Source organism: Lichtheimia ornata (genome assembly GCF_029851405.1).
Source record: "Lichtheimia ornata isolate CBS 291.66 chromosome Unknown scaffold00005, whole genome shotgun sequence".
Classification (NCBI taxonomy): domain Eukaryota; kingdom Fungi; phylum Mucoromycota; class Mucoromycetes; order Mucorales; family Lichtheimiaceae; genus Lichtheimia; species Lichtheimia ornata.
Genome location: NW_026695325.1, coordinates 514,010 through 540,831, shown reverse-complemented (window position 1 = coordinate 540,831; position 26,822 = coordinate 514,010). Strand labels below are relative to the sequence as shown.

Below are 26,822 nucleotides of genomic sequence, written 5' to 3'. Positions count from 1 at the left end.
CGAAACAAAGAAGTAATTGAATATGGATCTTAACAATGAAGCCTATTATTGAAAAGCAATTGATTGAATGCATAATCAGCCATGGACATACCCCTTCATCCTAGCAAACACATCCATCATAAAATAAAGATCAATTAAACTCTGGTATGAAATGTGTCAACATCTACCATGTGCGAGTCGAGCCCTCCAATTACATCGGAGCCAGCCTTTAATTTCTCACACTTCAATGTTCCACAGTACCCGAGCTTAGCCGAAATATAGAATATATCACACTTTATATAAGATGCTGATAGGAACAATGTATGTTATGGCATGGATATATGCAGATAAAAGAATGGGGGAATGATTACTACAAATTACTCAAATCCGGAAAACACGTCATGGGCAGCTGACATGTGAACCATGCCCGTGTCTAGATCGATCGCATAGCAAAGAAAAGTCGCATCAACACTAACAACGATGCAACATTAGCATAGTCTTTAAAGGGGGGCTGTATCCAAACTTACATGCTTGACATGGTATAGGAAAAGAAGCGTGACATATACAAAGGCACCATAGACGCCAAAACACCAATTAGCATCCCGTAAGGTGATCGTAGACTGTGAGTCGCGAATATATACGTCCCAAAACCTGATGATAGAGCCATCACCAGGGAACCAACATATAAAATGAGTTTGGTCATCAAATCTATGATTTGAAAAAAGTCAGCATGGATCGACAGTAATGCCTTTGTGGAGATGTGAAACAAACCTCCAAGTAGTCCGGATAAAAGATTTCGGCGGAACATCTTGCTGCTTGATTTGGCTGACACGTAAAAACCTTCTCCGGTAATTCCTGCAAGCGCAATTGTATAATGGTTGATCTCGCTAATGAGCCCTTCAATGAATGACAACACCGTAGATATCACCGTCATAAATGGCCACGACATTTTAAAGTACTATATACAGTCGTATGAGGATCCAAAAGAGGATATTCAATCCTTGATATGATTCCATCCGTACCTTTCGTATCCATTGTGTAGCGTATTGAAGACATTGCACAATTGTCAACACCAAGCTACCAAGAGCAATAGTTCCCAATGATGTCGATGATGCTTGCAATAAACCAGCTTTCCATGTGATGTCTTGAGATGATTTTGCAGGCTCGTTACGATGAAAGTACCATTGTGCAGTTACAGCTGACAACACAAATCTGCCGCCAAAATGATTGAATTAGCATAGCCCAACCGAAAAAGATCGCTGCATCTACCTTTGCATATTGATGAGCACTCCTGATGTCCAGAAATAGATAAAGATGTAAAACGCTGCGAGTATATAGACGTTGTCATTGACGATCCAAACCAAGGCTATACCGGATATATACATACGTTAGTTGAATACGCATCGTAACGCAATAAAACAACGTACATGAGCTGTCATTGGAAGCAACATGTCCAAGCAACCAAAGCCGGCTGAATAGAATCATCCACAGTACAGTAAATCCAATGAATATAAGCATGACAAGGACTGAAGCGACAATGATCCCGGGATTGCAGCTCAAAACATCGCACGCCAACTATGGGTTCTTGCTTAGCATGATCCCACCCATATCGTTTCCTTCCCATCTCCTTTTAAATACCTCTAAGATTGCAACCGTTTTGGATATACGATGGCGACTACTATAAAGGAGCTTGATGTATACAAGTGCTGTGATAAGTGGCATAAATGATAGAGCAGTCAAGCTGATAATACGCATTGGTTAACATGTCATTGATATTCTGGCTCTCTCTCACACTCTCTCCTCATTCACTTACCCGCCATCTAAATTGTTGCTCTGCCGAGATTCAACGAGTGTCCATAGGAATATACCCAGTAATGATGAAGGAATAATCACCACGGTACCCCATACAAGCCCCTAGTAGCATATACTTTTAGTCTCCTAATCCATAATAGGTGTATACCTAATCCATACTCTGGTAAAGGTTCGTAAAATGGATATCCATATGGCACCGGCGAAAAATGACATGCTAGCCATACCGGTGATTAAACCTTGTAATACATGTCGTCCTTTCAGCAAACCATTGTTGACATGATCATGGATCAACTTACCAGCGCTATCCTTCATTGTCTTGAACATTGTTCCACGAGCGGCTCTTTCTAATGCGTGACTCTAAGCGTGATTGTTAGCATCCATGACACCGTTACATGTATGGTATACGTACGTTTGTAGACAAGAGAGTAATCAAGCCCGACAATAGGAAGATGATCATACATAGGCAATACAATGCTGCAAACAATGGATCACGTAGCTTGCGACCGGTCTTCATTGATGTAATCTCTTTGGGTATCTAGAAGATAGAGGTTGAGATAAGGGCAAATACATGAATCCATGATGGCTCGTTCCCTTACAGTGGGCGCAGCAGATGCAGTTGTTGTGGGAAGTAGTGATTCGGATGCTGGATGTGCTGTAGTAGGTATAGGTGGTTCTATATCACTGTCTTCGTCCAAATAAATCGTCGCTGGATTCTATAAACAATATATCATCAATAACGCCATACGTCATACATAGGAGAGAGAGAGACTTGGTGGTGATAGTGGAAGACTTGGTGAAGGAAGTGGTAGGAGATAACATACTGTGCGGTTTTTAGAGTCGCCTTTCCCATTGGACTGTTGAAGGTCATGCCGCGACTCGTCGGTCGATTCGTTCTCAAACATGAGTTGACTACGGTCTGAATAGCCATGTGAATCTGTCAATGGAATGCTGTCGTCTCCCAATTCGTCGTGGTGTTGCTGTACAGAATAAAACAAGCTGTGTGACATGTCTCTGCCGTTATCCTCGTCTTCCGATTCCTGCTCCATCTGCATGTACGCCGATCGACTTTGAATGAAACTTTCTCGTAAAGCTGAATAGACTCCTTTTGCAAAGTTGGGTACCGAGCTCTCCATTGTGGGATAAAGGTATTATAGGAAGAGTTATCAAAGGTCAAATCATGCGCCGTAGTACGTACCCAATAAAGTCCGTCCCCCACCCATTCTCGCATGGATGCGCTCAGATGCTTGATATAGCCACAAACACAATGCAATCATCATCCCGTGGTCTTCATTTCTATCTATTAAAGATCATGCTCATTTATCGTACCTGCCAGGGGAGTGTTGCCAAGGTACCAAGGTAATAATATTATCACCATGCTTATCATGTGTCTTTACGATCATGATGCTTTTGGTAATTTGATTCTCTTCCCCCTTTCAGATGATCAAACTCATGCACATTCACATAACAACGACACACACACACATTTTGTATAGCTATGGAAACAATGGGGCTTTATTGGTTGCATGGCATTTACTATCGTCATAGATAATCAACTTGTGAGCTTCCATATGCCATATTGAATAGTCTCTTTTTGATTGATTATACCTGTTGCATGGCATCCTTGTTCTTCTTGGAACGATCCTTGCGGTCCAAAATAGCTTGACGGCTCTTGTCAATCTTGAGCTTGGTGATGACGACATTGGAGGGGTGGATACCAATGGGAGCAGTGGCACCTGTATGACATGTGATCAGCACAACCCATCCTATCTATCTATATACAATCATCCGCTTACCGTTGACCTTTTCGCGGTTGACACGCTCAACGTGGATAACCCACTTCTTACGGTAGACTTGAACAACCTTACCCTCACGGCCCTTGAAGCTACCACGAACAATCATAACCTCGTCGTCGGTGCGGACAGGAATAGAGCGAGTCTATATATAGTAGGAGTGATCCATATATCAATAAACCATGGCTGTATACAAAGTAGGCTCGTCTATTACGTTATACTTTTCACGAAGCTCCTTGGACAAGGGGGAGCTCATAATCTTGCGACGCTCATTCGAGGAAGCGGTGAAATGAGCCTTACGGCATTTGCTGCGAGAAGAGCTGACGTCTAATGAATGCCAATGTTGAACATGAGTTGTTGAATAATGGTAAAGTGTGTATCCAAAGTGTTTTCTCGTTCATCCATTCATCCATCCATTCATCCATTGCTCTAGGAAGGTTGAAAGGTATCATCCACTCACCCGCGGAAAACTTCATCGTACAATGTCAAGGAAGAGGAAGAACTAACATGTACCATGCCTTTGTCCAATGACATACTTGCGCTTGCATACTCAGGAAATTCACTTGAACCCCCGATTGTCCCTTCAACGCTATAGCCGTATTCCTGACTTGGCCGTTTTCTATGCACAAATCCAATACCTGCTTCTCGTCCTTCGTCCCCCTATGTTTATGCTTCTCTCTTTGTTAAACCCAAAGATTTCATTGTTCCTCTTTCTTATTACTTATCCACGACTACTTCCTTCCACCTTCCTTCCTAAGGCCCCCATGAAAGAATTTCATCACTCTTTTGTAAATACAGCTTGCCAATGCCACTTTTATGTGTTTCTATGCCTTCTTATCATTATGCTCTAAGATATCACCTAATGCTTGACCCATCTTGATTGTTTGTCCCTCATGGATCTTGAACTGGAACGATGCTGGGGCTTCAAAGACCAATACCACAGTAGATCCAAGTGAAAATCCACCCACTTCATCACCTGATCTCACTGGCTTTCCACCCAAAAGTTTACTTGCTGACTTGTAAGATACTTCAGTGTATGTACCCAATGGCAAATCCTCCTTGCGGTTGGTCTTCAAGGCCTATTTTTATGTTTGAGTGAGCTGCAAAGACAATGAATGTGAATTTGATTTACCTCGTCAAAGTTGATATGAATAGAACCCACATTGGTGGCTCCGACCGGTGTCATTGAGAAGAAACCATATTTCCACTTGCCCAAAAGGACCACTCGCTCATTCAAAACAAAGAGGTTCTGTAAAAGCTTGACAAAGTAAGGAGAAACCGAAAACAATTCGCCTGCAAAATGTCTTCTTTTCTGAACGACCCAATTGGTAGGAGAATGGAATCGATGATAATCACCAGGGGCAAGATAGATGACACAAAAGAAAAGAGCATTGCCTGGTCGTACGTGATGCTCGTGCTTGGGAATACCACTCTTGACATCGGATACGCCGATCAATGCTTTGGTATCCTTGGCAGTAGCCTTCTCGGAGGGAGCTAAACCATCAGGGCCAACTGTGCTGGGAACTTGTACACTATGTTGCGATTCGCCACCCAGCATCTCATCCAGCGAATAAGGAATACCATTCACATTGGCAAACTCTTCTTCATCGACATAATGTGGCAAGTGGCTGCTAAACTCGGCCTCAGTAATAGGAGATGTAGATGGCTCATCTTCACCCAAGAGTGCATCCAAAGAATAGGTCACGCCCTTGATTTGTTCAATTTCTCGTTCATGCACGGCACCAAAATGAAGCACCTTGCCATCCGAAGGAGATACCTTTTTTTCATCCAATCGTCAGCGAATAGGCTTATCCAGCATGCCTCATTCATATTTACCAAGGGCGAATCAGCAATGGGTCGAGCACCATCCTTCAATTCACGATAGAAAAATTCACTCAAGTTCTTGTATGCATAGAGATCCGGGTTCTTCATTTCATCGAGATTGCATCCAAAGATCCAACTGTATAACTTGAAACCAGCAGGTCGAAGCGCTTCTGGGATAGTCAAAGAATTGAATGCTCCCCATAATCGTGACATGGTGCGAAGCGGCAATGCCGAAGCCACGTGAACCTATAACACCATTGCATGAATAATGCATCCTTGTACATCACCCCAATGGATGAATATACATGTATCTAATTACCTGCCAAGGACCGTCTGCAACATACTTTGGCTTAGGCTGTTCCTGGTTGTTGCGTTCACGATCACGAATGTGGCGAATTTGAACATAGCCGACAACAGCAAGACCAAGACCCACGGGAATCGGATACCATTTCGTCTCAGTGTCATTCCAGGCAGATTGCAGCCGTTCTTTTGTTTTGGGTATATTTGAACAAGCGTCAGTCCAGTTGAATGGGTTGTCAATAGTCAAGGCGTTGCATTACCCCATAACGGTTTTTCACGTTGCTGTTGCGAATGCATCCATTGTCGTTGAGTCAATCGACTGGTGATATGGCATCGACTAGCCGTATAATGGCGGAGGCGGCAAGCTCGGATCGGCAGCATGTCGAACCACTTTAAAAGAAAGGCTGCACTTGCAAGAGGCTTGGTTAATAGCATTTCAAGAAATTCAGCTTATTGTACCCCGGAATTATCACATGATCAATGCAACTTACAATAGTGTCAATCTTCTCTTCTCACCCTCTTCCCAAACAGATGGGCAATCTTGTTGATGAGCTCTTTTATATAAATTGGTCATGTCTCTCGCTGTATATTAATTACTTCATGAACACTGTAATCTGAATGGTGTTACAACATCATTGCTCCTGTATTGGTCAGCCAACTCCTCTTGAATCAAGGCAATTGAAGGATAGAGATGATGAACTGCCATAGGAGGGTAGTTCACATGAAGTGGAATAGGTAATCGTTTCGAATGAGAGGAAGTCGCTGCTATCGAGCAATCTATAAACTCATAGCTGCCATGGGTTACATGAATTGCCGACCTCGGATTTGACGGTCGCTTAGAAGAAGCTCTCAGGCACTTTGATTAACTTCGTTCTAATAAAGGCCCCAGGCTTGATTGTACACCTTTTGGTTAGGGCCGTCTTTATGCTTTGCATATGCTGCATGCGTGATGCTGTATGAAAGCGGTAGTTGTTCATTGCCAATCGCCTCTCTCATATTAGAGCCAGAGATGCAAAGGGTCGTGATTATGTAACAGAGCCAAGAACTAATAATGGAAGGATCATTGCATGATACTTTTACACTCTTCAATGATAGTTGATACTTTGGCAGCTAACAGCCGCCTCCTCCCATCCACCAACTTTTGCCCATTCTATGACATACGAATAATGCTCGTGCTCCAGGTATTCACTTACATGATTCAATTGTCTTGATCCGAGTTGATTTGACTGAGTTACGGTCAACGAGAGAGTACATCAATCCGTATACATCAGCATGGGCTATCTGTATTCTCTGCTTGACCATAGCTCAGCCAAATAAGCTTGGATTAAGAAAGTTTGATGATAGAGATGCTCGGCTGGAGCAGGAGAATCGTACAAATGCAGTGTAACGGCCAAAAGTTGGGAGTGGGATGAAGTGACTGTTAGCTAGCAATACATCCAATGTTACTAAATGATGTATACGTATCATACATCGACCCTTCCAATCCTGCAAAGCAGCTGTGTTACACAAGCGCGCCCCTCTGCATCTTTGGCTGTATCAGGGTCAAGCTACTTGACAATGAACAAAGACCACTCTTCATATAGCATCGCGCTTACAAACATAAAGATGCCTGTATCTCCGAACTTTACAATGAAACGTGTGGTTTTTATGAGAGCAATGTGCTCGGCTTGGCCAACAGCACCTTGTGTGAAAGTTTCGCGTTCAATGTCGCAAACAGCCCAAAAAATATTTTTTTGGTCATCGAAAAAAAATTCAAGAGGTCGACTCGTTTCACTTTGGCTGGTAGCGACATTGCGAAATCTGGGATTGGCAAGCTTGATCATGAAACTGGCACCCAAGGTGCTGTTGGCCAAGCCGAGCACATTGCTCTAATAAAAACCCCACGTTTCATTGTAAAGTTTGGAGATACAGGCACCTTTATGTTTGTAAGCGTGATGCTATATGAGAAGTGATCTTTGTTCATTGTGAAGTAGCTAGACCCTGACAGAGCAAAAGATGCAGAGAGTCGTGTTGTGTAACACAGCTACGTTTGCATGAATGAAAGGACAATGTATAATTACTTTATGGATCATCTAGGAACAGGCATGTATTGCTAGCTAACGGCCACTTTTATCCAATCATCATTGTTGCGAGATCCACTGCATGGGAACGATGCCCCTGCTACAGACATTCATTTCCATGATTAAAGTAGGTTGATCCGAGCTGATTTGACTGTGCTGCGGTCAAAGAGAGATTACATCACTCTGCACATAAAGCACGCTCGATGTAGCTCAACCGATGTAATCTTGTGTGAGCGTAACTCAACCAAACCAGCTCGGATCAACCTACTTTAATCATGGAAATGAATGTCTAGAGCAGGAGCATCGTCCACATACAATAGAATCCACAAACGTTGGGAATCCACAAAAGTGGCTATTAGCTGCCAATGTATGACATAAAAGTGAGGGTTGCGTACCTTTCATGCATTGTCCCTGAAGTCCTGACTTTTTAGCTGAGTTACCCAAAGAGGTCCTTCTGCATCTTTGGCTCTCCAGGGTCTAGCTGCTTTACATTAAACAAAGACCACTTCTCATATAGCATCATGCTTACAAACATAAAGGTGCCTGTATCTCTAAACTTTACAATGAAACGTGGGGTTTTGAATAGAGCAATGTGCTCGGCTTGGCCAACAGCACCTTGGGTGCAAGTTTCAAGTTGATAGTGGCCAATCCCAGATTTCGCAATGTCGCCACCAGCCAAAGTGAAACGAGTCGACCTCTTGAATTTCTTTTCGACGACCAAAAAATATTTTTTGGGCTGTTTGCGACATTGAACGTGAAACTTTCACACAAGGTGCTGTTAGTCAAGCCGAGCACATTGCTCTAATAAAAACCCCACGTTTCATTGTAAAGTTTGGAGATACAGGCACCTTTATGTTTTCACTATGCTGTAAGCGTGATGGAGTTGCTTCTTCCTAGTGGATGGTGTCGGCTGCATTAACGCAACGATGAAGAGCTGAGTGAAGCCGCACGTGGTGGTTACACAGACACGTCCTTGACAGGTTGCTACACAAATGGATGATGATGATGATTGCCTTTTGTGAAGGTACGTAAGTAAACAGCATCCAATAATGAAGGTGTGTCAAGGTATGCATCACATTTGCATGTAGAAGAAAGTCGAGCTGCATAAACCAATTTGTATATGTAAAAAGATACATATACACATTGAATGAGTCACTCATCCTGAAACTCAATGGAGGGATCTCTTCACTTTTTCTCTTCTCAAGCTCATCCCACTTCCCACTCCTCCTTATTGTATCACAAAAGCCATGTACTTCTTGCATCACCGATAACCGGACCACCTTTATTATTCCTTCTTCGAAGCAATAGTATGTAATCCACAAGCTAGCAACCTCCAACAAGCGTGTAATAAATAAACAATGCTTTATTTCATCTAGCTATCTTGCTACTGTACATTGCCACCACCATCGTCGTAGTCGTCCTCCGTCATCATTCCTACTCGTACTCGTCACCAGTTGTCAATCTCATCCGTCACACCAACATCCAAAAATACACAAGTTGAAGAGAATGGGATCTTGCAGGCTTCCTTTTAAATCTCGTTGTCGTCATCATTGTCATTGTCGTAGATGGGGTGATCATCGTAATCGTCATTGTCGTGAATGTGGTAATCATCGTAATCGTCGTCTCTACAAATAAGAAAGCAGGCAAGTTAGACCATCTGATACCGGGAATGATGACGATTTGGTATACCGTTAGGCGATCCTCTCTAAGGAAGAAAGCAAATCAGAAGGAATTCACAAACCAAATCACCACCATCCGAGCAACGTCGGGCGATCCCTTGTTCCTGAGAAGGCACTGCACGAATCACGCAAGGCCAGTTCGATCCATGGCAAGGAAGGACATCACTTACGTAGAGTCCAGGCTCATAGTTGTTCTCATTCATCCCCTCCAAAGAAAGAATGATCCCCAATCCTTCCAATCATTTCCCACCTCATGAAAAGAAATCCTCAAGGGAAAGAACGAGCCTATCACGAGAAGAGCGTGTTGGTTCGCACTGATGTCAACACATTCACGGCCGAGCTGTTGCAAACCCCCTTTTACCTCAACACGGTGACCACGCTCTTCCAAAAATCCATCGTCATCGACCCATCCTCAACTCAAACGCAGGCCTATAGAGCTCTAGACGCGTTCCAAGAAGCTTTTCCAGCACACTTGGCTAGTGCAGAGCGACGCAGCGACCACTTGATACAGGCTGGGACTTGAACCCAAAGAGATGATGATGATGCCCCCAAGTTGCATTGCCTGACCAAAGAAACCTATTGAATTCATTATTAGCACACACGCACAATAAACACCCTTTTCATTGTTTGTTTCATTGCACTTGCCTTTTTCCATATACACAAAGACCCTTTGTCGTTGGTTATTGGAAACCGAAAACCATGGTGTAGTAGTGTAGTTGAGCCGAAACAAAACGCCAAACCAGCCAACGTCTTGAGACCAAACTTGCCCTCTATACAAGCTAACACGTCAATGGAACAAGTTGTGCTGCAACATTGGACTCTGATGTACCTGTTGACACCAAGCGTAGAGCTGGAATAGGAACGAACAAGAGGAAGCAACGATATCGCCATGGCAACAACCAACCACCCATCCCTCTCCATTCCTCAGCATTTGGACACACTCACTCCCTGACAATGCATGTTCAGAACTACATTAATACCTCACAGCCAACAAGAGCACTCTTTTATAGTACATTACCTTGATCGAGATGTCGTGAATGGAATAAAAGCAGAGGAGTGAGAAAGAGAAGAGAAGCGTTGTCTCAAGTCGTGGAGCTACCGTCCCCAAGTTTAAATCCCCCTACTGCTATTACACTAAGGCCACTCAATGACCCTATACACACCATCCACCCAAACACACAACTCACCCATCATCGTCATCATCACCCTCACGATAGACAATAGGCAAGCGTAAATAAAAGCTATGATCCTCACGAAGGGTGTGTGCCATTTTACACTTTACATGATAATGATGATCCAACAACAGCCATTGCCTTACTACCAGGTTAGCTCAAATCAAGGAAGTTAAATGATGGGCATGCTAGGCTGGAGCAGGACAATCGTTCACATGCAATGGATTGGACAACAAAGGTGAATGGGAGGAATGGGCTGCTAGCTGGCAGTTGGCAAATCATTAATCACATTGATCTTTTTGCTGTTGGAGGATACTTCTTTGAGACAATTGAAGAATGGAGATGATGGCCTAAAGCAGGAGGATAGTTCACATGCTGTGGGTTGGGAACATTGTTCCTTGGCAGCTTACTACATAGGTAATCTTTTCTTGTAAATATGGATGCTACATGGTTTGCTTAACGTGTCGGACCATTACTCCCCAGATAATGTTAAGCCATTCAACGAGAAATCAAAAAGTTTACGAGCGAAACGAGTACACGGGGCCGCTAGTCTCTTACATTATGATCATTTTTTGTTGTTACCCAAAATCCCAAAGTTTTATATTACTCTACTCTACAATGTTCTAATTAATACAGATATCTCCTATTCTTCCATGCGCTTCTTCAATGAATGTGGGTCATAGCCATGAACAGCAAGATCGTTACGGGTTTCTGAAGGGTCATCGAGAGTTTGTTCCAAATAGAAAGCCTACCAAAATGGCATTAGTGTCTTATAAACGAGATGAAAGATCCAAGTGTCAACTAACCAAGAAGCCAGCCTTTGTGAGCCATCCTCGTCCATTACAACCAAAACGTTGTCCCATTTGTCGAAGGAATTGTGGTGGTGGTCGAGATCCATTTGTCTCCAAGATGAATTTCCCAAGCTCTTCTGCTCGTAAAGCACCATCTTTATCCTTGTCGAAGGCATCAAATATTTCTGACAATGCATCCGTCAGCTCCGGAGATAAGGAATCGTTCTGTAGTAAAGATGCTTCATGATGGTTTCCGGTATATCCACTTAATATCCGCGTGATTTCCTCTTCCAATTCTGACAGGTGAAAAGACAACCGTGAGAAAAATGACCAACATTGAAAAGCGACCCGTTGCTAACCTTCCAAGGGTTCGAAATTGGGATCCACTCGCCGACCCACTTGAAGAGGCACAAGCGCATCTTGTAATCGATTCAACACAAAGAGAATAAAGCCAAGGACATAATAGCATCCAGCATGAGTGGGGAAAACATCTACATCCATAACATTAGAGACAGAAATGATAATCCCATTCTCTATACCTTACCAAGAATCCAAATCATCTTTGATGCCACTCGACCCAATACCACAACATTGCCATCCTTTTGAAAGGTCTTCAAGTATGTTTGTGCTTCTGTGTATTCCTTTTCAGCTTGCGACACCAACGCATCCGTATCCGCATCATCAATGGAGCCGTGTTTCTGGATATAGTAGGCACGCCAATCGCTAGGTTCTTGACCAAACTTGGGTGCAAGATCAGGCGCAAGTTCTAAACCGGCACCGACAGTGATCAGGTTATAAATGTTGAATAGATCGCCAAAGTCATGAGCTGTTTTGCTATAGGTATAGTGTGTCAATGGGTTGTGTGTGTGTTATCAGTCGCTGGGTCCAAGTCCTTACGTCTTCCAGATCTGATCGTTGAACAATGACCGATAGAGCGTCTTGGAAGTTGAAGCCAGCATCACCATATCACGTGGCTCGAGGGCATTGGCAAGGTGCTCGTACACTTTACCGGGAAGTGATTCAATGGTGACAGCCATGGGTTGGGTGCGTTGTGTCGCTGGAGTAACAAAAACAGAAAAAAAAGGATCTGGGCTATTAGCTCTTTGCATCACGTCCTCTTTGTATACACACACCACACGACTCCCAGCTCAGCTACTTTGTGCCACTCATTCATTCTCATAGGTGACCATGGAAACGGAAATGCATTTATTGTTGCTCTGATTTACTACATTCAAGTCACCTTTATGGATGTGCATAGCAACGCCATAGTTGTATTAGTAACCAAAACACAATGTAATAGGAATAGATGATAGTGGTCTCCCCCTGTTGTTGATGATGGAATAAAAACATTGCAAAGGATAGTGCTATACTATAAGATGCATGATCGAGGACAAGGAATGCATTGGTTGAAACAGAGGATAAGATGTGCATTTGAGATGGAGGAAATGGATTTGAGAGGCAGATCACAATCCATTGGTCGGCAGCGCTGGAATAGGAAAAGAAATCAAACAGAGGTCGTAAAAGTAACCCTCTTGTCTTACTTTACCACAACCCTCAACACTCTCCATTGTTTGACTTGCAATGCTCGCACACCATGATCGAGAGTCATTGACGTGCATGAGGACGCTTATTATTGACAATTACGACTCGTACACCTTCAACCTGCTTCAGCTATGTGACAACCAAGAAAACGTTGTTGTGGTTCGAAACGATCAGTTCCAGTGGTAAGGATAATAGTAGGGCAACGAGGAGAATGTCATCACGTGGATACAGGATGATTTGAACTGATGGATGATGCAGGTCTGAATTCAAGGATAATGTGCTTCCCCATTTTCATAATGTTATCATCTCCCCTGGACCTGGACGACCTGAACGACCTTCGGTAAGGCGAGTTTGATTCCTGCAGAATGAAAATAGTCTTATTGTTTGTTGCTCTAGGATTTTGGTATCTGCAGCAGCTTAATCGAGGCACAATTGGATGAGACACAATCAAAGTACCATCGACCTATCTTTGGCATTTGTCTTGGTCACCAGGGCATTGCTCATCTTTTGGGTGGAGAGGTTGGTTATTGTCGGGAGCCAATGGCTTGAATGCATTATAGGCTGACATTAGATTTGGTAGATCGCTTATGCTCCACGCATTATGCATGGCCGTATGTCGCAAATCCATATCACAGAAGGAAGCTCTTTATTCCAAAACTGCAATTCCCCATTCTGGGCTGTGCGTTATCATTCTCTCATCGTGGATCGAAAATGTAAGCTATCATTGTAATAATCCAATGGACGTTGTTATTCATCTTGTTTCATATAGCATTGCCAAGTTGTCTACGATTGAATGCTTATTGTGAGGAAGATGACGCTGATGTTCAAGCATTGAAAAATGCCGAGTATGTGGCTGATAAAGTCGACGAGGATTCATTCGAGAGCCATCATTTTCTGCAACATCCGCCCACCAACTCTGTCAACAAATCTGATCTGGTCACAGTTATGGGGTTCCAGCATACATCATTGCCCTTGTGGGGTGTCCAATTTCATCCTGAATCGGTGTCCACAGAGTATGGTACTCAAATGATCAAAAACTTTATGCAAGAAACTTTCAATTGGTATCAACAGGTAGGTGCATATATGGAACATCATGATGCAAGGTATTCATCGTGTTGTACTCTTTAAGCATGGAATTGATATGGCTCTTCAAAGTCCTTTGAGTGATGGTATTCGATCCCTTTCATCGCTTGCAACGCATATTTCTCGGTCTCCACAACCAAAGACACAACTTCGCCTTGTGACTAAACCAATCAACATGTGGGTCAACGAAGAACATGTTTTCGATCAGCTAGTGGCCGATGCGCGTGACCAAATCAAAGCTATCAGCTGGCTTGACAGCAGCCGAGTAAGTTGTTGATTGAAAGCTCTTGTTGCTTATCCATTAACCTATTCTATTGAAGAAAGCATCGCCTTACTCGAACAGATCGATTCTGTCAGTCGACCCGGCATTCACCATGACGTATTCAACATTGCACAAGCGGGTGGATCACACTTATCGAGAAGCGGATGATCAATCTTTGAATCTTGATCATGACGATGATTATTTCGGCTACGTTTCACGCATTCTATCAGATCTACAACTTGAAAACACGACATCAGCACATCAATCTTTTTGTGGTGGACTCGTGGGCTATCTTGGCTATGAAATGAAGCGTGAGAGTTTGGATGGTTATGCTACACCAAAGGAACAACAATGCAACGGCCAAGATGATTGTCGATGTTCGATTGAACCTGATGCTGGATTCCAATTCGTTGATCGATTTTGGTCATTTGATCTCAAAGCACGACAAATCCATGTTTGCTGTCTTTTGTGGACTGGTGGTGATAATCCATGGAACGTGGGTTTCAAAACGCAACAAGACGTGGAGCGTTGGTTGGAGTATGCCGAGCGTATCGTATCGCAAGCTGCTACAAATGCACACCGCTTAGCGCAAGCTGCTGATTATATGGAAATGACCCCAGCATCATCAACACGCTCAACCCCAATCCCGCAAGTATTGAGTAGCAACGATGATTTATTTACAACCGATGCACAGCATGATCAGTATCTTGATGCTATTGAGCGGTGTATACATGAGATCCATGAGGGCGAGTCATACGAGATTTGCTTGACAACACGTTTCCATAGCTACCTCGGAGACGCGGCAAGTAGTAAATCCGATATCTGGCGACTTTATACACGACATCTACGCAAAAACAACCCTGCACCATTCTCAGCTTTGCTTCATTTTCCTTCATGTGATATGGCGATCCTCAGCTCAAGCCCCGAAAGATTCTTGAGCGTCTCTTCTGCAGGAACAGCTGAAATGAAGCCTATCAAAGGCACCATGGCACGTGCCATTGGTTGTGTGTGCCCAAAGGATGGATGTGATGAGCAGTGTCAAGAACGTCGTATTGCTGAAGATGAGCGACGAAAGCAAACTTTGTGGCAAGATGTCAAAGAAAGGGCTGAAAATCTTATGGTACGTTAGCGCGTATATGAAAGATAAGGGAAGTTGTATCACTTACAGCCAGGTTACATTAGATTGTGGATTTGATTCGAAATGACCTTGCTCAAGTGTGCGAACCATCCACAGTGCGTGTACCAAAATTGATGAACGTTGAAACGTACGAAAAGGTGCATCATCTTGTGTCAACGATTCGTGGTTCACTCCATCCACACGTAACAAGTGTTGAAGCTGTACGCACATGTTTCCCTCCAGGCTCAATGACAGGTGCACCCAAGCTACGATCGGTGCAACTCTTGGATCAACTCGAGCAACATCGCCGTCGTGGGATCTATTCAGGATGTTTAGGGTATTTCTCGTTGGATGGTAGTGCTGATTTCAGTGTTATCATTCGCACAGCAGTGGCAACAAACGTCTCAGATAAAGGTAAGCTAATGGGATTCATCGAAGTCATAGTATGCTTATGCTCACTCCCATTTATAGTTGAGCTATCCGTTGGTGCCGGTGGAGCTGTGACATTTTTATCCACACCTGAGCAGGAATGGAAGGAAACATTACTCAAGACAAAGAGTGTAGCACCAAGGTAAAAGGATGCCACTACTATACATATAATGTTGATGTTTGCTTACATGCTCTCTCTACCATCATAGTGTTAAGGAATTCCTTTCCAATTATTGAAAAACCACCCATTGTTCCTTTATAGACAGCAACCTTTAGATTCCCAACATCTGTATTACATTGTTCATCATTTTGTAAATATACATAAGCCATTACGGTGATCCAACTGCTAGGGGAAGCTCTACTACTTGATCTGAGCCATGGAAAGGAGGGACTTCGAAATCATATTTCTTTGCAATGGCAGGTGGAACAAATCGACCGCCCAAGAAATGGCGCTTCCCCTTGAAATGATTTGCACAAATCTTTGGAGCTGTCAAAGAGACGAGGACATCGGGTTGGAATTTGACATTGTTGCTAGGGCCTTGTTCCACATCCCAGCCTGATGGGATATCCACTGAGACAATGGGTTTGTTTGTCGTCTCGAACGTCTTGACTACTTCCTTGAAAGGATCGCGCACATCACCTTTGAAACTGAAACCAAATACAGCATCCACAAGGACATCAGCTTCCTCCACCGTCTTGTCAGCGAATGACTCGTGTACTGATAAACCAAGCTGATTGCATTGTACTAATAAACGCTAAAGGGTATGATGTGTCAAATGTTATACTATTCAACCATCCATTTCTATCATCCTCCCTTTTTATACCTGATAAAGATCCTTGTTTGGCTGTTTTGGATAATACAATGAAGGCTTGTAACCGAAATGATACAAATGACGTGCAGCAACCAGCCCTATCAATACAAGAATGAGAAGGAAGCGTATCATCAAAAGGGGATTGAGTTTTACCATCACCGCCGTTATTGCCTATCATAAATCATGCATGAGTCTCATGAAGATTATCCCCATCCATTCATCTTACCTGGTCCCACGCATACTAAGACGTTGGGGAACTGCGTTCTATCATACGTTCGTTGTACAGCTTGTGCTACGCTTAAACCAGCTACGGGAAGGTGTGCTTAATGCCATGATCCTATTACTTCAACGCGACCTTACCAAGTTCCATAAGTTGGTCGACGGAGAAACCACCCGATGACATGAGCTCTTCGTCAATGGCCTGTGCCACCTTTTGAGACAAACACTGTGATGACGCTGTGAGTCTTCATGCTGGAATGCAGATCGCATTACATACCTTGAATGCCATATTGAAAGTAAAGGAATATCACGAATAAAGAGAGGATTCAAACGCGAGAGCATCCGATTCATTTTCAAGCACCTCACCCCCCATGCATACGTGACACAAATTCGTCACTCTTACATGATTGCTTGGGTTCATTGTAAAAGAGAAGGAAGATGCTTTTATTACATTACACAATGTGTATGATTGATGTCACAAAGAAACAAGTTTTGCTTAACGGTGTATCATTACATAGGCTTTCCCGAGATCCAAATACTTCAATCCACATATACTATTACTTGGTGTAAATCGTGAGAGGACGTTCAAACCCTGTTTGTGATTGCAATGGATTAGAAAGGATAAAGTCATTGATACCCATTCACCAATTACCTTTGTGACCCTCTGGTACTTTGAGTGTCTTGTAACTTGAGAACCCAACCGTATCCATCAGAAACTCATGAAATTGATCCGGCACAAACTCGATTGATTCAAACATAGCCATGGTAGTCTAAAAGATGATATGAGCTGTTATCCCACAATGACATATCTTAATGACCTACCTCATCCTTCTTGGCACGGCGCTCATATGTATCAAATGGCTGTATCTCGAGAACCAGAACTCCATTAGGCTTAAGTGCTTTGTATATCCGCTTGAAGAACACTTTCATGCCATGATCTCCTCGGTGAATGTGGATCCATTTGGTAATGCTCAATCTAACAAAAAAAGGGCCATCAACATCTTGATCCACGAATGATATTCCCCTCCATTCCTACTTACGCCAATATGGTATCATATTCCTCAGGCCTCACCTCTTGATCCATCCAATCGGCGGCTTCAAATTTGATGTTGTGTGGGAATTGGTATCTTTGCGTGTTTGGAGGAAGTGTCATAGGGATGTAACCAAACATGCTGCATAGTGATCGTGGAAAGTAGTGGAAACGCATGCTGATATCCATTATATGCTTGTGTTCATCTTTTGGATCTTTCAAAGAGTAGGCGACACGAAGTTGCTGTTCTGCCTTGTTGATCAAAGTCGGATCGATATCGACACCTACGACGTGTGCAGCGTCATATTCCATAGCTAATCATACCACGATGTTCAGTACTCGACAAACATCACCTTCCCGTACCAAAGTTGCCTACCAATAGTAATACTGATATTCCCAGAGTTGCATCCAATATCCAACACGCGTTTGCCTTCAAAGAGAGAAGCATCAAGCAATTCAAGTCTTGGATCAGCTGTCAACTGTAGATTGCGACGATTGCTTAAGGAGCGTTAGGTGGGCGATGGTAGTCTTCCCTTGTATAGAGGTTTACCTGTAGTAATTGGCATAGTTGCCGTACATAAAGTGGTTCTGCTTTGGTTTTTGCGCTTTCTTTGGATCGCGATAGACAACAGCACTCGCTCCTCCACCAAGGTGCTTTGTATTATCGTTCTTGTGTCGCTTCGCTTTGGGACGTTGTTGTTGATCGTGCTCATTGGGTAGGTATGGATTGGGACGCTTTTCGGACATGGTGAAAGGTGAACAAGGCCCAGCAGCCTGAACAATTTCATGCGCGTCCTTTATTATCCATCCCATCTCCTCCTATCATCGCTTTCTTTCTCATAGACCATGGGTGGCGTCTTCCCTGCATAAAACGACATGACTCTTTGGTCTGTGTCCAGAAAAGCTTGCATAGTAACAGTATCCCTTACATTGCGTATCCACACACTTTTTGTTTGGAATGTTGGCAACTAGACTCGATAGCTAAATATGGATAAATAATGACTCTTATGTATAAACGATCATACCAATCTACCCATTCACCTTGGTTCACGGACATTGGGGTTATTGTCATGATGCTGAGAGACAAGGTTTACGTATCTTTTTGTGCGACATCATTGAAAGAGAGAGGGAGAGTGCATGTGCGTTACAGCTCACACATGTAGATCAATGCTGTGTATCCACCATTAGGATGACATTTGGGGTGTACACAAAGCTATCAAATGCAGCTTAGAAAATACAAAAGATTGACGACCATTATTTCCATTCGACTACAAACATCCTTTGTGCAACAAGAAACATGCAGGATATGAAAAAGTCCAACCCATCTACAAGTTGAAAGGGTCTCATCTAATCAATCAAACAACTTTGCCAACCTTTATCTCTTCCCTGTGACCCAATCCCCTTCTCGTCGTCGTCCCACAGATGACCAAAAATTACAAGCTTGTACACACAAACATCCTTTATCTGCCTCGAAGAAAAAAGTATGTAATCCTTTTACTTTCCTTGTGTGTGTGTGTGTGTGTGATCCTCCCCCCTTTTCATAGATTCCTCAAAAGGTTTCGATCCCTCCTGAGTGAGAAAGGGGGCTTGACGATGAAAGTTGAACATGGGGGTTTAAGGTCAAGACACGTCCGTGATGTCCCAAAATGGTCTAGGGCGGGTGAGTCTGGAAAAAGATCCTTGTGTGTCCCCCAGGTCATCACTGTTGTTCACTTCACAGCTGCATCTGGCACATGGAATAGAGAACGTAAAATTGTATAACCTTACATTCATCATGCACTATAGAGTACCTTGTATACAATGCTAAACCACGATTTCGTTTGAAAGGATAAAGGAAAGCGTGTCCTTGGCACATGTCTTTTTTTTTTGTCGGGCGGCTACCCCCGATCCCGTAACTGTAACCAGCGGAGAAGGATACTGCCACAGCTTCAATCGAAACCATCAAGCTATCGGATTATATTGGATAATAGCGGTAATGGATAATTCACGCTGTTTCATATACGTAGGTACGTGCGTATGGATCCATTATCTTCAAAGCAAATGGGGAAAGGGAAGGCAAAGCATGCACAAGCTTGTGGAAGAAAAGGTTGGATAGGGAAAAAGTCACGGAGTGCTTCATTTTTACAATACAAATCTACTGTGAACCTTGAACTTGCATCTTGCGTATTTTTCTCTCTCTCTCTCTCCCGTGCTTCATCCGTTGCTTCTCTTTTTGTCCCGCCCCTCTCATTGTGCGTGTGTTCTGTTTGCGTGTGTTTACGGCAGCTCAGTTGTATATACATAATTCCCGATTGTCTTTTGCTCATATACACACTTGCTCATATCGCCCGTATACACCTACCGTTGACTGTCAGTTAGTGTTTTATCATCACTAGCTGCTACATTTTGGTCCGACAACCAGGTACATAATGCACCAAGCTTTGTCTTTTTATCCTTTCCCCTTCACTACTCCTTTATTTTGCCTCGCTATCATTGTCTTGAAAAGGTACAAGTGACACATCTACTAACCTTGATGATTTCCTTTTCTTCCCCCTCTATTGCAACGCATAGACCAACAAGTCGTCGCTTTTGATACCATCCTATCGATTCAAGAATAACCCTAGCCATGGAATACGGCAACTATAACCCATCATTGGAAGGTCGGTTATCGCCCAACACTCCTCACCATGTTAAGTCTCTTTGCATGAGCAACACTGATGTGTGTTTCTCTTTATGCAGACTTGAATGCTTATGGCTCACTCGGCTACAAGCCCGTTGCTTCGCCTGTTTACCCTTCGAGTAAACCCGATCCAACCATCGGGAGCTTGAGCTATTATCGTTCCGGTGATCAACATCAGCAGCAGCAACAACAACAACAACAACAACCACAAGCAATCCCACCACCTACTCCTGTTGCGATACCCGTAACGATGGGACAAACTTCGGCTGCTGGTGGCAATCCTAGTTTCATGGATGGATCAATGAATGATTTTAGCCCTTATCAACAATTTAACCACACGTTTCAATTGAATGATCCTTTGACACAGCAAACATCTTCAGCTGCTGCCGCCGCTGCTGCCGTTGCTGCTATGCATCATCCACATCAACAGCATCATCATCAACCTTTGTACAATCAGCCTCACCCTCATGCAACAGGTCATGTCATGATGCCTCCACAGTGGCAACAACAGCAACAACAGCACCATCAGCATCAACAGCAACAGCAACACATGCGTCGTGGTTCTTATCAACAGCCTTCTCCTCATCCTACCATGTATCGTGCACCACCAGCACTTTCAGCATCACCTTATCAACAGCCGTATTATGCCGCTCCAGCACCGATGGGGACTCATTCACCCACAACAGCAGCTGCTGCCATGATGGGTCGATATCATCAACATCCTCAACATCATCCTCAGCAGCATCAGCTTCAGCAAATGCAAGGACAGCTGCCGATGGATATGAATCAAAAGAAGCGTAAGGGCATGGAAGATTTTGGTGAACTTGCAGTGCCCAAAAAGAAGACAAGAGCCAAGAAAAAGCGAGTCAAAGAACCAGTTGACCCCAATGCACCGCCCAAACCCAAACGAAAAACAGGTCTCAACAAACCACTTATCCTCAGCCCTGAACTTTCAGCTTTTGTTGGTGGTGATCCAGAGGTAAAAGAAAGAAAAGAGTTGACGTTATCCTTTTGGATGGAGGTTGTTGATACCCATTGAAATGTAGATGTCTCGACCGGATATTGTGAAGAAGCTTTGGAAGTACATCAAGGATAACAACCTGCAAGATCCTGCCGACCGCCGTTACATCTTGTGTGACGATCAACTCAAAACTATCTTTGATCAAGATCGAGTGAATAGTTTTGGAATGAATCGAGATCTTTCAAAGCATCTAACAAAGAAGGAAGAACCAGCAGAGATAACGATAGCAACAACAACACCCGATGATAGTGCAACCACAGCAACGGCGACAACAAATGCAGAGAGCAGTGGTAGTGGTGGAGGAGGTGGTGGTGGTAGTTCAGCAACTACGGCGACGACTACAACAGCTACCACTACTACTACAACAGCAACAGCAACAGCACCCAATCCTGCTGCTATTGACACATCCCCAGCGGTAACGGCTGAGACACCTGATGTGGTGACCCCCAAGGAAGGTGAACCTGCTGCAACCACAACCACTTGAAATTACTCTGCATACAAAAAAAAAGGACACATAACGCTTATCAAACAAAACATGCTTTCTTCGACTTGAGCACGGCATTTTCCCATATTCTTTTTTTACACTCTTTCAGTCGCCTCACACTCGTCTCTGTACATGTAATGCTGTTCTCGTGCATGCGCGCACTTTCATTTCTCTTTCTTTCTGATATCAACCACACACACACATCACATATGCACATTGCTCTCTGCTCCCTTTCTTTATATAACCTGATGTAAATAAACGCTCTGGCTTGGACATGATGTTGCCGATGACACAATACAGAAAATGAGGATGCTTATGGAAACTAACTGAGACCATTCTTTCTAATCCCGGAGAATACGCAACAGTGTCGGCATACATTTTCTGTTTCTCCTTTTCCCTCTCTCTTACTCTCTTACTCTCACACACTTGGAGTGTTTATAATATGCCAAAGAACAAAGGAAAGGTAATCTGCCACCATCGCATGTCTAGATGTGTATCCATGTCACTCACAATTGAGATCCTTAGGGTGGCAAGAATCGAAGGCGAGGAAAGAACGACAACGAAGCAAGCAAGCGTGAACTGATATTCAAAGAAGAAGGCCAAGGTATCAATCCTATTATGCAACAAGGCGACCAGATCGTGGATTGACTCTCTCTCGCTCTTGTTTGTAGAATACGCTCAAGTGTCAAAAATGTTGGGTAATGGTCGTTTGGAGGCACAATGCTTTGATGGAGTAAAGCGACTAGCCCATATTCGAGGAGCAATGCGTAAAAAGGTGTGGATCAATCAAGGCGACATCATCCTCGTTTCTTTGCGTGAATATCAAGATGACAAAGCCGATGTGATTCAACGTTACAACCCTGATGAAGCTCGTCAACTCAAGCAATATGGAGAGCTACCCGATACTACCAAGGTTAATGAAAATGAAGCATTTGCTGGTGAAGAAGACGAGGAAGTCAACTTTGAATTTGAGATTGACGAGGTAAATGGGGTGGTGGTGGTGGTGGTTGTCATTATCCACATGTAGAGGCATCTTCTCACTTACAATCATGATAGATCTGAGCATACCTTATGCCACTTTTTCCCGTGAAAATCCAAAGAGTAGAAAAACATTGATATAAAAGCAATGCCATTTATTCATATTGACGTTATCCATGATGATGATGAGGGAGCCATAAAAGTGACATCTGTACTAGTAGGAATAATAGCATTAGGCAAATCCCCGCCAATTCCCTATTTGAAAGCGTGGTTTTTCTTGGAACTTGAAAGGCTGTTGTGCACACACACACACACGCACACGCACCCTATACGAAGTATGCTGCCAATCACCAACGAATATGCACGAAACACATCACCACCTTCATTCGGAGGCTCACGTCGCCATCGTCGTTCCTCTCATTCAATTCCTATAATACTACGTCGTCTCTTTCGTTTTCCACAAATGGACTTTGAAGTAAGACTGAATCTCACTATGCTGTCAATTGCCAAGCTCACGCACTGTTCCAGTTTGCTCTATGGCAGATGGCGTATCTACTAATCGCCCCTCGACGAGTGTGAGTGTCACCAAAAAGATAAAGTGTACCTGAACACTGATTTTTATTGTAATAGATATCGCAACATTTACTACCATAAACGTAGGATGGAGAGAGAGTGTGTGTGAATGGAAGGATGCATTATGCGATATTGACATTGGACGATAATGATTAGAGACCAAGAACCAATGGGCACGAGATGATCCGGCATTTCTTGTATTACTGGCTTCTTTATTATGCGGTAAGTGAAAGGAGAGGGGGCCATCCGTACCTAAAATGGGGAACAAGCGATGATTCTTATACCCGTTGTGCTATGCTAGTATCGGCTGTTGCTTGGGGTCTTGCCTATGGTTTAGGAATGGTTGGTATACTACGGGCAATGCTTTTCATGGTATTGGTCGACTTTTTACTGGTAGGATCTTTGGCAGCCACTTTTACTTGGTAAGATGCGATGATGGATATCGAAATGGAGGTTGAAGCTGATATGGAGAGAGAATTACTAGGTTCGTCTCAAATCGATTCTTGATCATGGATACAATGGCACATGCGGTGGAACAAAAAGTGGAGTGGGCCTATGCTTTTGACGTGCACTGCAACTCGTTTTTCCCGGTGTTCCTTATCACATACGTACTTCAATTCTTTTTCATGCCTGTGCTCAAGCACGACAACTGGATTTCTCTCTTCTTTGGCAACACGATCTACTTTTGTGCAGCTGTATGGTATATCTATGGTACATTCTTGGGATTCAATGGTAAGGTTGAAAGGCTTGCTCCATGTTTCATTATCACTCATGTATCATTGTTAGCATTACCATTCTTGGCGCACACTGAACTTTTCCTTTATCCAATCCTCATTGGCACTATTCTCTATGTCGCTTCATTGTTCGGCTTCAATGTCAGCCAAAATATTCTTACTCTCTACTTTGGTACAACCTGAAGATATCTTATTCCCTTATTCTACAAAATAGATCTTTTTTGCTTTCTTTTATTCACACATAAGGATGTTCGCAAATGTATGTCATGGATGGTCTTCACACATTGTGCATAAAAAATCTAGTTTCTACCAGCCCACCCATGTATTCTAATAGGGTGCATGAAAATAGGGTCTTTAAAAAGGGTCATGTTCTCCAACTTTCATTTACTTTCAAAGTCAAATGAGTGCGTGTGTGTGTAATGATAATATTATTAGGCATGTGCGCGCATGCGTACAAGCTTGTTTTATGAGCAACAGGAGGGAAGGAGGAGGAGTGTAAAATGGGGAGTGGGAGAGGATGTCAAGGAGAAGGAATATTGTAGGGAAGATAGTACACAGACAAAGAGAGACAAGTAGAGGCAGAGAAAAAGGGTGGATGTACTTTGTTTCTCTTTTTTCCATATGCACAAGGAGCGATGATAACGAGGAAAGAGGCGGATTAAAATGTACAAAAGGAGGTATCACCTTGGTGTGAAGAAAGAAAATACTGATGGGAATAGAATGAATGCCACGCTCAAAGCATACCGGAATCCCGCAACGCATTTTGCAGTAGCGTCTCCTTGACAGCTGCAAACACGAACCGGATCTATACAATGAGAAAGGGAGATGATCAATAATGAAACTTACGCCTACTACTTGGTATCATACATACATTGGAGGTATTAGTCGCTTGAGTCAAGCTATCAGGATACAGCGTATGTGAGAACAAGATGGTTGATGTTGCCTTGAAATTGATCAACTTACTGTGGGTATATGTTAAGCTTTGCCCGATTGGTTTGAAGAAACCGCCACAGTATGTACTTTGCCGCCTTGTTGGCATCCTTGCCTCCTTCCAATCATAAATTGAGTTACTTTGCTATAACCAATGATGAAAAAGATATTCGTTTCTTACCTCCATAGTCCGGAAAGTATTTATTGAGAGGTACACGGGTGAGCTTGGCCTGGAAGAGATCAACTTTGTTTAAGAATAGCATAATGGATGTGTGGATGAACCAGCGGCTGTTGACGATTGATTCGAAAAGTGACAAGCTCTCAAGCATCCGGTTCTGTTAGCAATAGATTAGCATGCAACTCTTGAGTGCCAATGGTGTTTCCAGACTTACTTGTCGTGATTCTTCCAAAAGCACTTGATCATACTCGCTCAAAGCGACGCAAAATATGATTGATGCTACCGAATCGAAGCAATGGATCCATTTTCTTCTTTCGGACCGTTGACCACCGACATCGAACATGCTATGTATTATTGTAACTTGTGATCAGTCATCCCTCTGGTGGGCTATTGTATTTTCCACTTTTCCTCTCCCTGCATACTGTATAAAGAGACCTCCTAATTGGAAGCGGATCTCAGTGATGCCTGTTGACTTGAGTCTTGCCCGCAAGACATCCTGCTCAAGTGGGATGTAGTTGGGATCGCCAATACGTCTAATCTCTCTAAAGAAGCTATCATGTAACGTCAGGGCAATTGCAACCAAAAAATGTCATTTGACTTACTATGGTGCCGAATCCATCAAATAAAATTCATGCCTTCTTTCTTCCACGCATTCGGCCACCGTTTTGTCCTTCCAAAAGTTGTCTATCGCATCCACAATTTCATCGTCAAGCTCAAACTTGGGGTCGCCAGGCACTTGATAGCCGAGAATACGCCGTGCATGTTCCTTGGATGGGTCGCATCGCGCGTCAATCCCTCGTCGTCATTCAACAATAGAACCACAATGCCATGACCTTACCTCATTGTCAGCATTCTCCAATGTCATTCCAAAGTCGGCAATGGCTTGAACGAGGGCTTGTGCGGATTCGACGATATTGCGATAAACGATGACACGCCATGAAAAGAGCTCTTGCTGGGTGTATCCATTTTGATTGATGATCTTCATTTGCTTGAGAATAGTGGATTTGCCAGACTCACCGCTCCCTATCACAATGGCGATTTAGAGGTGAGTTGAAGGAGCCCATGGGAAAGAGGGATGGGATAATCTCACCAAGAAGGAGGATTTTGTATTCTTTTTCTCGTCGACCACGATCACGCTCAAGCTGTCGATCGATCTCGGTGTTGCGCTGGATGCTGTTGGCCTGTTCTTCGGTGTGACACAGACCCATGCTGTCAATAGAATATAAAGTTTGCATGAATAAAAATGTATGATACTCGTTCCATTCCTGCACACCTTTGCAAACGAAACACTTGCGGAAGATAGAACTGTAACAGCTTGGATCGAACAATGTTCATGGTCGACTAGAGATGCATCGACTGCCTTG

The 26,822-nt window shown here is 43.4% G+C and overlaps 11 protein-coding genes across 11 annotated transcripts; 4 read left to right on the top strand and 7 right to left on the bottom strand.

Moving 5' to 3' along the window:
* Positions 1 to 356: 356 nt before the first annotated feature.
* On the bottom strand, positions 357 to 2,924 carry O0I10_001979 (uncharacterized protein; the record flags this gene model as incomplete). Its single annotated transcript, XM_058482068.1, has 13 exons — positions 357 to 450; positions 507 to 687; positions 751 to 937; positions 1,002 to 1,191; positions 1,249 to 1,345; positions 1,407 to 1,554; positions 1,618 to 1,720; positions 1,793 to 1,893; positions 1,951 to 2,027; positions 2,088 to 2,148; positions 2,201 to 2,326; positions 2,388 to 2,504; positions 2,613 to 2,924. The coding sequence occupies 13 exons, from the start codon at positions 2,922 to 2,924 to the stop codon at positions 357 to 359; spliced, it is 1,794 nt and encodes a 597-aa protein (XP_058347199.1).
* Positions 2,925 to 3,390: 466 nt separating this feature from the next.
* Positions 3,391 to 4,057, bottom strand: O0I10_001978 (ribosomal protein L24; the record flags this gene model as incomplete). The annotated part of the gene is made up of 4 exons (XM_058482067.1): positions 3,391 to 3,524; positions 3,585 to 3,726; positions 3,796 to 3,908; positions 4,042 to 4,057. 4 exons carry the CDS (start codon positions 4,055 to 4,057, stop codon positions 3,391 to 3,393), a joined length of 405 nt encoding a protein of 134 aa, XP_058347198.1.
* A 348-nt stretch (positions 4,058 to 4,405) lies between these two features.
* Positions 4,406 to 6,086, bottom strand: O0I10_001977 (phosphatidylserine decarboxylase; the record flags this gene model as incomplete). The annotated part of the gene is made up of 5 exons (XM_058482066.1): positions 4,406 to 4,660; positions 4,714 to 5,358; positions 5,418 to 5,651; positions 5,725 to 5,891; positions 5,966 to 6,086. The coding sequence occupies 5 exons, from the start codon at positions 6,084 to 6,086 to the stop codon at positions 4,406 to 4,408; spliced, it is 1,422 nt and encodes a 473-aa protein (XP_058347197.1).
* Positions 6,087 to 11,259: 5,173 nt separating this feature from the next.
* O0I10_001976 (uncharacterized protein) lies at positions 11,260 to 12,444 on the bottom strand (the record flags this gene model as incomplete). The annotated part of the gene is made up of 5 exons (XM_058482065.1): positions 11,260 to 11,364; positions 11,423 to 11,703; positions 11,767 to 11,898; positions 11,952 to 12,241; positions 12,305 to 12,444. The coding sequence occupies 5 exons, from the start codon at positions 12,442 to 12,444 to the stop codon at positions 11,260 to 11,262; spliced, it is 948 nt and encodes a 315-aa protein (XP_058347196.1).
* Positions 12,445 to 13,024: 580 nt separating this feature from the next.
* O0I10_001975 (uncharacterized protein) lies at positions 13,025 to 16,077 on the top strand (the record flags this gene model as incomplete). Its single annotated transcript, XM_058482064.1, has 10 exons — positions 13,025 to 13,131; positions 13,208 to 13,289; positions 13,346 to 13,468; positions 13,530 to 13,662; positions 13,719 to 14,020; positions 14,079 to 14,297; positions 14,353 to 15,414; positions 15,477 to 15,825; positions 15,883 to 15,982; positions 16,050 to 16,077. 10 exons carry the CDS (start codon positions 13,025 to 13,027, stop codon positions 16,075 to 16,077), a joined length of 2,505 nt encoding a protein of 834 aa, XP_058347195.1.
* A 92-nt stretch (positions 16,078 to 16,169) lies between these two features.
* Positions 16,170 to 17,160, bottom strand: O0I10_001974 (YjeF family domain-containing protein; the record flags this gene model as incomplete). The annotated part of the gene is made up of 6 exons (XM_058482063.1): positions 16,170 to 16,595; positions 16,665 to 16,750; positions 16,806 to 16,823; positions 16,879 to 16,959; positions 17,013 to 17,097; positions 17,149 to 17,160. 6 exons carry the CDS (start codon positions 17,158 to 17,160, stop codon positions 16,170 to 16,172), a joined length of 708 nt encoding a protein of 235 aa, XP_058347194.1.
* A 268-nt stretch (positions 17,161 to 17,428) lies between these two features.
* Positions 17,429 to 18,648, bottom strand: O0I10_001973 (uncharacterized protein; the record flags this gene model as incomplete). Its single annotated transcript, XM_058482062.1, has 6 exons — positions 17,429 to 17,463; positions 17,524 to 17,641; positions 17,694 to 17,847; positions 17,912 to 18,215; positions 18,278 to 18,399; positions 18,452 to 18,648. The coding sequence occupies 6 exons, from the start codon at positions 18,646 to 18,648 to the stop codon at positions 17,429 to 17,431; spliced, it is 930 nt and encodes a 309-aa protein (XP_058347193.1).
* Positions 18,649 to 20,506: 1,858 nt separating this feature from the next.
* Positions 20,507 to 22,065, top strand: O0I10_001972 (uncharacterized protein; the record flags this gene model as incomplete). Its single annotated transcript, XM_058482061.1, has 3 exons — positions 20,507 to 20,540; positions 20,620 to 21,539; positions 21,607 to 22,065. The coding sequence occupies 3 exons, from the start codon at positions 20,507 to 20,509 to the stop codon at positions 22,063 to 22,065; spliced, it is 1,413 nt and encodes a 470-aa protein (XP_058347192.1).
* A 442-nt stretch (positions 22,066 to 22,507) lies between these two features.
* O0I10_001971 (eukaryotic translation initiation factor 1A, Y-chromosomal) lies at positions 22,508 to 23,092 on the top strand (the record flags this gene model as incomplete). The annotated part of the gene is made up of 3 exons (XM_058482060.1): positions 22,508 to 22,528; positions 22,591 to 22,669; positions 22,737 to 23,092. The coding sequence occupies 3 exons, from the start codon at positions 22,508 to 22,510 to the stop codon at positions 23,090 to 23,092; spliced, it is 456 nt and encodes a 151-aa protein (XP_058347191.1).
* Positions 23,093 to 23,380: 288 nt separating this feature from the next.
* Positions 23,381 to 24,533, top strand: O0I10_001970 (uncharacterized protein; the record flags this gene model as incomplete). The annotated part of the gene is made up of 7 exons (XM_058482059.1): positions 23,381 to 23,518; positions 23,572 to 23,618; positions 23,674 to 23,699; positions 23,773 to 23,838; positions 23,918 to 24,038; positions 24,101 to 24,348; positions 24,403 to 24,533. The coding sequence occupies 7 exons, from the start codon at positions 23,381 to 23,383 to the stop codon at positions 24,531 to 24,533; spliced, it is 777 nt and encodes a 258-aa protein (XP_058347190.1).
* A 550-nt stretch (positions 24,534 to 25,083) lies between these two features.
* Positions 25,084 to 26,666, bottom strand: O0I10_001969 (uncharacterized protein; the record flags this gene model as incomplete). The annotated part of the gene is made up of 9 exons (XM_058482058.1): positions 25,084 to 25,155; positions 25,222 to 25,249; positions 25,314 to 25,398; positions 25,462 to 25,615; positions 25,673 to 25,802; positions 25,881 to 26,009; positions 26,061 to 26,224; positions 26,297 to 26,481; positions 26,549 to 26,666. 9 exons carry the CDS (start codon positions 26,664 to 26,666, stop codon positions 25,084 to 25,086), a joined length of 1,065 nt encoding a protein of 354 aa, XP_058347189.1.
* Positions 26,667 to 26,822: the final 156 nt, after the last annotated feature.